This window comes from Sinocyclocheilus anshuiensis, unplaced genomic scaffold, assembly GCF_001515605.1.
Source record: "Sinocyclocheilus anshuiensis isolate Anshui unplaced genomic scaffold, SAMN03320099.WGS_v1.1 scaffold536, whole genome shotgun sequence".
Taxonomy (NCBI): Eukaryota; Metazoa; Chordata; class Actinopteri; order Cypriniformes; family Cyprinidae; genus Sinocyclocheilus; species Sinocyclocheilus anshuiensis.
The window spans coordinates 1,410,409-1,419,340 of record NW_015557179.1 but is presented as its reverse complement, the minus strand read 5'-3'; the positions used below and the strand labels follow the sequence as shown (position 1 = coordinate 1,419,340).

The 8,932-nt window shown below is 36.6% G+C and overlaps 1 protein-coding gene across 2 annotated transcripts in view; it reads left to right on the top strand.

The window, feature by feature from the left end:
* The window catches only part of LOC107678532 (calcium-activated potassium channel subunit alpha-1-like), a 196,880-nt gene that overhangs the window by 126,097 nt on the left and 61,851 nt on the right, over positions 1-8,932 (top strand). For both annotated transcript variants that reach the window (XM_016473814.1, XM_016473815.1), the window contains 4 exons: positions 975-1,043; positions 2,993-3,004; positions 6,055-6,141; positions 6,276-6,352. In XM_016473814.1, the coding sequence (XP_016329300.1) occupies positions 975-1,043; positions 2,993-3,004; positions 6,055-6,141; positions 6,276-6,352 (245 nt within the window). The remainder of the gene's footprint in view (positions 1-974; positions 1,044-2,992; positions 3,005-6,054; positions 6,142-6,275; positions 6,353-8,932) is intronic.

The following is an 8,932-nucleotide window of genomic DNA, read 5'->3' as shown; positions in this document are numbered from 1 at the left end:
CACATAAATCACTCAGGTTTCATTAAAAATATCTCAATTTGTTGATGAGCAAAAGTTTTATGGGTTTAGACAGGAAGTTGAGCAAATGATAACATAATTTTCATTTTTGAGTGAACTATCCCGTTAAGTCAGATATAATTTTCTTGAGTCTTGTGTAAAAATGTTTAGACATGTTCTGATTGCTATCTAGCCATTCCAATAAAATGAAATATGTTGTCCTCCCTGACTGTGTGTATCTGAATCCAACTGTTTTTGCTGTGCAGATTGAGGAGGACACATGGCAGAAGTATTATCTGGAGGGAGTGGCCAATGAAATGTACACTGAGTACCTGTCCAGTGCCTTTGTGGGGCTTTCATTTCCTACAGTTTGTGAGTAAGTATGCTTCTGCTCTAAAGCATGGGAGCTTTACAGCATGTCGTTACTCTGTATACAAGCACATTGTAGTAAATATCATAAATTATTGCCTTTTAATATACTGCCAAATTTACTGCAGACCTGAACTATCACATGTCCTAATTTTGTTTGTCCACACTGAATGCGAAACTGTTACTTGACACTAGGGCTGCACGATAAATCGCATGCGATATTTAACGCGCATCTTGTCAGAAAGCCGGTTCTGTAATCAGCAGTAAATCTCCATCACCTGCGGGCGTAATGCTGCTCAATGTGAAAGCACGCAGGTGATGGAGATTTACCGCTGATTACAGAACCGGCTTTACTGATAAGATGCGCGTTAAATATCACATGCGATTTATCGTGCAGCCCTACTTGACACAATCACAGCCAATTGGAACAAATTTGATGTTTAATGTTTAAAGCAAGATTTTGAACCAATGAGATTTCATGGTAATAGGGTCTTCTGATTGCACTAGATAAACATTCATTCGTTTTTAAAGGACCATTTAATGGGTCTTATGAATTTAAATAGCTAAATGATGACTTCTGCACACTAAATGTCTATTCTTTGTTTCAGGCTGTGCTATGTGAAGCTCAAGTTGTTGTTGATCGCTATTGAGTACAAGTCAGAGCAGAGGGAAAGCAGGTTTGTTCCCATTTGGTCTTCAACTCCACCATTCACAATACACTGGCCAAAGAGGGGCAAAGCAGTTGTGTCCCTCATTGGTCCTATAGACCCCCTTCAGTATCGTTATCCTTTTTTACTTGCTAGACATTATGTTGTCAGAAAAGGCTGGCAGGTTTTCATCATTAAATCTCTGTGAAAGTAATCTAATCTGGTTTCAAATTGAAATCGCTCTCATTGAGACAGCAGCATGTTACGTTCTGTCACTGGAGGAAGTTCGCCTCAGCTCGACTCTCACAGCATCACAATTGCCGATCACTGTCTGTAAGAGTCACCGTGAAGCCAAAGAGCCATGACATCTGCTCAGACTCACTATGCTGTATTGATGAGGGTGTACTCTCCGAGCCTTCTATCAATAGCACTCTTGTGGCATTCTGTTAAGTGACCCATTTGAACTAATAACATGAAGTACTCTGTCTCAGTAACTTCGACTTTGCCAAATCCCACCACCCCTTCCCACATCCACAACCTGTGTTCCAATGTTTCTGTACACTGTAACTCTTACTAATGCATTTTGTGTACAGTGTGTACTAATGAGCGTGGTTTAGAACACAAGTTGGCCTGAAAACACACACACATCAAAATATCAGCCAGAAGACCTGTTTTTTTTAATACGGATTGGTCGTATGACAGTATATATTATGGGACACTAGAAATGTGTGTAAATATGCTACATTACCATTTATTTTACAGTAGATGGATATATTGGTTAGGACAGCTACGTCACAGAACAGTCCATGCAATAAAGTGTGGGATGTATGCCAAACAAGTTTTTTTTTTTTACGTTTTTGCTGAGTGATATTTGTTAGGCAAAATGCAGAGTTTACAGTGGCAACATTGCAAGGAGCATTTATATGGAATGCCAATGAGTATTGTACATATTTTAATATTTAAGGGGTATTTTAATGTGGCTCATCCAATCAATTTAATCTTAACTATCCATTTTATAATATTAGTTTTATAGTTTTGAATCTTTTGTTTCTTACTCAGGTGTGACATAATGCAAATGTTTTTTTTTTTCCATTCAGTTACATTGACTAAGTATGATTCTTTTTTTTTTTTTTAGGTTTTCCAATAAATTCAAAGTTAAAAGACAAAATGATCAAATGAGATGAATTGTATTTCTTTTGTGAAGTATTTAATTCTCTGGATTATCTCAAAATAGCTTTTAACATATGGTGATTTAATATATAAACAGTTTTCTTGTTTGTAATATATACCATTACCATGTTAAAAATGAGTCATGCTGTGATATAAGATTTTGCCCATACCGCCTACCACTACCCGGTTTTGCCATATTGTCTCTCAGAGAGATCTGTATTCAGAACAGTTATGAACTAGTTTACCTTTTTTCACTCTTTATGAATCACCTGCTAAAAGTGTAACACAGAACCTTGTTTTTCCTCAATATCACATTATAGTGCCACTCATGTCCAGTATTCTTCGTGACAACACACACAACGAACGACTGTAAAACAAAAGTTATTTTTTACTGTCACTCGGTGTAATACAGTTCCTATAATTTGATTACTTTCTAATGGATGGCTGTTAAACTTTGGTTAATAACTTTACCAAACCTCACATAATGGCAAAACCTTTAGAGGGCACAACATTATCCTTTAGTGTAACTCTCAATTTGGTGTCCTGGGCTGGTCTAAACTTGGAAGCGCACTTTGGGATTTAGACCATAATTTTTCCTTTGTAGGACAGACGAGTTAACCAATGTGAAGCGTTTTTTTTTTATATCTTTTTTTTATGGTGAAAGTGACTGTTTTGCCCTCTACTTTGGAGATTGACTGATTTTTTTTTTCATCTTCTGATCTTAATGTGCAGATACAGATGACTGACACCTCGCCTCCTTTTTTTTCCCAGTCTATGTTTGATTTATAATGTTTTCTTGTTGTTTGCAGAAGCAGAAAGCGGTATGCCCTCTTCATTATCTCACCCCTCTACACTTTAGATCAACTGTGGGAGAAAAACTTAAGGATATTGTACCACCTCCCTCTCAGAAATGGCCAAAATCTCTCGCTATCTCTCTTATTGTGATTCTCTTTGTGCTTAATGCACTAACTTCTTTGCAGGCAGAGAGAGTAGTTGCTATTGTTCGATTCACTCGTTTCTTCGTCTGTGCTTTTCACATATCAACACAGCATTTATCCACTCCATGTTCATTCATCTCTGTTTTTTTGTTCTCGACTTCCTCTATTCTCCTTTCCTTTTTGATTATTTTTCAGTGTTCATCAGCTGCAAATCATTTCTGCTCGTGTCTTTTTCAGCGTTGTGCTCTCCATGTGAACAGTACTTTTTTTTTTGTAATGCACCAAGAAAAGTGCCCTAATAGGAAAACAGCTGTACTCAGTGCATTATATATCAGAAAATACTAGTGTTTGTCCATTAAGAACTGATGTGTCTCAATATGGCAAGTTTTAATTCGGCAGTAATAAACGCTAAACACTGATTGGTTAGTAAAGGCCACACTATTCATGGCGACCATCTTTGCCTTTTCTGTCATTACCACTCTAACACTGTATTGCATTTGTATGTCTCTGTGTGTTGGAGCGACTGTGATTTGTATTTGTGTGTGTGATGTTGATTCTGACGAGTGCGAGTGTGTGACTGAATGGTCGATCAGTGTGTGTGTTTGTCTGGAACTAACTATCATCATGTCCCCAAATGCCTGTGCGTCTCTGAGTAGATGTTTATGAAGTGAGGTCACTTCCTGTCAGTTTGGTGTTCTATACAACAATCCAACTGCACAGAAGTTACTGCAACAGTTTGCATCTACGTGCCGCTGTGCGATGGCTGCACCTGCTCTCTTTTAGATGTGCCCTTGGTTGTGATGCTCTTGGTAACCGCATGCCCGTATGCTCTGTCAAGTGTTGTGTGATGCTTGCTTTGTTTCCCATAATATGAGGTTTGGTCTGAACGGAAGCCTATGTTTCCATGCAGTCGGTCTGTGATCAGCCCATTGCATAAGTGTCAAACGGTGTGAAAATCTCAAATTTGGGGAGCAATGTGTGCGAGTATGTCAGTGAATGAGTCTGTTTGTATTCATCTTCTGAACAGCATGTCAAATGTGCTGCTTCTCGCTAAGGGGGCTATTTAATCAGATATAAAGCTCAGTGATAAATAACCCAGCACAATGATTTCATGCAAGACAGAGCGCTTTTGACATTTTCATTACTTGACCAACCAATATGCTTTATGATGGATTAAATCCCCCTCTTTTGGCCTTCATTTCTGATGAAGTAGTTATTAGATGAGCCCAGAGGAAAGGATTTTGATAGACTGCATGTATCAAATGGTATTTAAGTATATGGATTTTTCAGAGCCAATGATGCTGGCCACCGTTTTGAGTCTGTGGAATAATAGGATGGTCTTTCATGTACCTTTCCCTTTCGTCTGGGCTCTCTGGCCTTGGCGCTCTAGTCAGGCTGGGCATTTGTCAAGTGTTGCAGCCACCACTCAATTCATTGACGATTCCTAACAAATGGCAACCTTTGATGGCTATGTTGTGTTGTCTCGTCTCTGTCTAATTAATGGGGAATGATACAGTGGTTCAGCAGTGGCTCTGTCTACACTGCAGAACCTCTACAGTTACAAACCAGACTCTCTCAAATATCTGGCAGAAGCTGACATTAGATTCATAAACATCAAAAATTCCTCGCCCACCAAGGGAAATCACAGAGACACTGACAGCGCTAGCTTAGGTTTGACAGCGACTGGTATTTGTTCACAATAGCTTGGGATTGATCAATCGCTAGGAGCCAAAACCCAGAGCAAAGGTTGCGTTAACCAAAACAATTCTGTCATTTACTGAATTTGATTCAGAATGCTTTGTCTTTTTGATATTAAAAAGAAAAAAATCAAACCTATCAGTTTTCATTTTACAATTGCCATATTTACATGTTTTGTATTGATTTAACATACACTACCGTTCAAAAAGATTTAAAACAAAAAATTGTACTTTTATTCAGCAATGCATTACATTGATCAAAAGTGACAGTAAAGACTTTTACATTGTTACAAAATGTTTCTATTTCATCAAAAATAAATAAATAAATAAATAAAATATTAAGCAGCAAAAGGTACTCCCAGGTAAAACAAAAAGTGTTAATATTGGCTAGCAAGATGATATGACATGCAGTTCGTCATATTTGTATATAATAGTCAGTCAGTAACGTTAAACATGACAAATAAAAATACAAAATATCAGAGAAACCTTACAATTCAGTCTGTCAGAGTAACAGATACTGATTATTTGTGGCATAGAGTCAATGCTTATTTTTTTAATTAGGTTACACAACAACAATAATAAAAGTAATAACCATGGCTTGTTAGCTAATGCTACAAATGTAGTGGTAACAATATTTATGACAAGAGTTTTGGAATTCCGCTTTCTTGTTTGCGCAGTAGCAACTTCAAGTAAAACTGCATGGCTTGTGTTGGCTTAGTTATGCTGTTGCCACAGTTTCAGAGACCCGGGATGCACCCTGAACTCTTGGTGGGCTGGTCATTCCCTTGCTTTCCACTGCACTAAAGAAGGAATTAAATTGCGCTTCTGTGTGGTGATAGACCTCACACCATGAGTTTCTGAAGGCCTGTCGACCAGAACGCCTAGACTGTTTCCGCCCCAATTTTAATTCTTTCTTTTATCTCATCACCAAGACAATTCAGTACAAGAAAAAAAAAGAAGAATTAAAATGGGTTGGTCATTCTGTTGTGTACTGTGCTGTATTTGTGTGAAACCAAGTGGCCTAAGCATTATTTTTGAATAGGTCCCTTTCCCTGCAGTATTTTTTGACAAAAGTACAACTCCAGTATCAAAATTTGATGCAGTATATGCATGTTTTCTCATCAGTCTTTTCAACAAGGTCCAAAAACACGTGTACCATTCCTCTTGATTAGAGTGTTGAATGTGCAAGGTTGATTTTCATGTTAATGACAATGACCCTTTTTTCTGACTGAACAGTATTCTGATCAACCCGGGAAATCACGTTAAGATGCAGGAGGGGACTTTGGGATTCTTTATCGCCAGTGATGCCAAAGAAGTGAAAAGGTAATCATCTCTTCAATCCATCAAAATTACTTGTGCTCTTGAATTTAATTTGTCATTTTTAAATACAAGTGAAAACTGAAATATGAAGGGCACACTTGAAGCAGAATGTTCAATTCTTTACTGTCTTTCTTCAGAGCATTTTTCTACTGCAAAGCATGTCATGATGACATCACAGATCCCAAAAGGATTAAAAAGTGTGGCTGCAAGAGAAGTAAGTACACCCGACCATCTCTCGCCTCATGTCTGAACGGAAAGTGTCCGCCGACTCTTTTTCACTTTGTAGGGCACTGCTACGTTGTGTAACATGTCTTGAATTGTAGGTTTTTTTTTTTTTTTTTTTTTTAAGTTACATATTGTAAATAAAATAATAGGCTGATGTCAGGCTCAAAAAACAAAAACAAACAAGCAAACAAAAAACACTTGCAAGGCAGCAAACAAATAATGTTTAAAAATCTTTTTTTTTTTTTATTTTTTTTTTTTTTAAGTTCACAGTTTTGCTTTTCTACTCTCATATTATGTACAAAAACCAAATCCAACTTTGCATTAATATTAAGTTGTTAGCAACAACTTTCTTTATAACTGTAGTGCTTACACTTGAAAAGAGCCAATCGTTTAACAATCCCCCCCCCTTTTTTTTCAACTACTTGAATTTTATGACTCCCATGGCCTTATAGGATAGTAAAGTGTAAATCAGATGTGTGCTGCTGAATCTTAGCAGAAACAGTAGGTCATCTGAGTATTTTCACATACTTTTTGATGAATACTGCGACACACTCCTCATTTAATCATGTGCAGCTATAACTGATTAAAAACACTACCATTCAAAAAGGGTAAGATTTTAAAGAAATAAATGCTTTTATTTAGAAAATACCCATTCAATGATAATTTACTGTCATCAAAAGTGACAGTAAAGACTTGTATATTACCAACAACAATAAAAAAAAAATGCTGTTTTTAACATTAAATTATCCTTGAAAACAATATTAATTTCTAAAAAAGTAAGTAGCAAAGTAGCAAAACTATAATTTCAACACTGATAATAAAAATAAATGTTTGTTGCGCAATGAATCAGCATATTAGAATGATTAGAATGATTTCTGAAGGATCATGTGACACTGAAGACTGGAGTAATGATGCTGAAAAAAATTAAATTTCAGCTTTGCATCACAGGAATAAATGACGTTTTAAAATATATTCAAAAATATTGAAACAGTTATTTTAAATTGTACTTATATTTCACAGAGTTACTGTTGTAAATTTATTTTTGATCAAATAAATGTAGCCTTGGTGAGCATAAGAGACTTCTTTCAGAAAATAAAAAAAAAATCATATCGACCCTAAGCTTTTTGACAGCAATGTAAAGAAGATGAGACCAATTGCAATTCAGCATGCAAAAAGATGTAATGGAGATAACCGAAAATATTACAGTGATGTCATCACAGTTGTTTCCATTTTGAATGATAGAATGTTCAGCTGTCAGTGGAAGATTTTCACACTTTAGTCTTCAATTTCTTAATGTGTGAAAAAATTGATGTCATGTCTAAGACCACAATTATCTACAAAACACATTGCTGCCTTGCAATCACAACAAAAAGACGAGCAAAATTAGTAGAGCCCCTAAGGTGTTTTTTTTTTCACTTTGAGAACAACCATATGAAAGAATAAGGAGAAAGCAATGAACTGTAGAAAAGGAGGGATAAAGATGACAAGGTGAAAGAGTGAGACTCTTGAAGAAAGCCAGTCATCAGCATGCTAATGGTGGAGAGAGATACAGATGTAGAGAGGGAATGACATGATTAGCAGGGTTGAAGAGAGAGGCTGTCAGCTCATGGTGGCGTCAGCAGGGGAGAGGCAGAGGTAATGACACCAGTCAGGTGGAAAAACAAAAGGCAAGAGCAGCTTGGCCCACCCTCGCCAGACACACCAAAAACACACTCCTGGCTCAGGATCATTTTACCAATCATATCCACCCTGTTTACCCAGAACGCCCAGCGCAAGTGCCGGTCGGACGCACCACTGTCATGTCCCGCTGCCTCAGCCCGGTGAAAACACTTTCTCACAGGAAGTCACTGAAGTAGAAGAGAGATTAATAGCTCAGAGTGTAGTCCACTGTCAGAGCAGCTCCTGCAGACATTTATATCATTTGATAGAAATGTATTTCCTTAAACACCCTCTTAATTATATATACATGCGGCAACACCTACATGTTTGTTTTCATTTGCTAATCTTGGCTTCGTAGAATGAAGCAATATTTATGTTAAGTAGAGCGTGCATTAACATTAATGTTGGAATGATGCATTGTTATTACATGACCTATATAAGCATTTGTCCAAACCAGTTAGCCACAAGATGAATAATTCAGATTCATTCCCAGTGACCTTTCACTGTGCACACTTAAACAGCTGCAAACCCTTGTTTATTTATTTATTTTTATGTTTATGTTTACATCTACATCATTTGAAATTTATATATGTTGTTTCACATGATGCACTTTGACAACACGTAGACTATCTTTTTTTTTTTTATGTTTCGAAGTCTCTTATGCTCACCAAGGCTGCATTAGTTTAATCAAAAATACAGTAAAAAAAAAGTAATATTGTGAAATATTATAACAATTTAAAATAACTGTTTTCTGTTTGAATTTATTCCAGTAATGGCAAAGCTGATTTTTGAATGAATGAATGAGGGATTAAAATATTTTTTTCAGCATCATTACTTCAGTCTTTAGGGTCACATGATCCTCCAGAAGTCATTCTAATATGCTGATTTGCTGCTCAAGAAGCATTTCTTA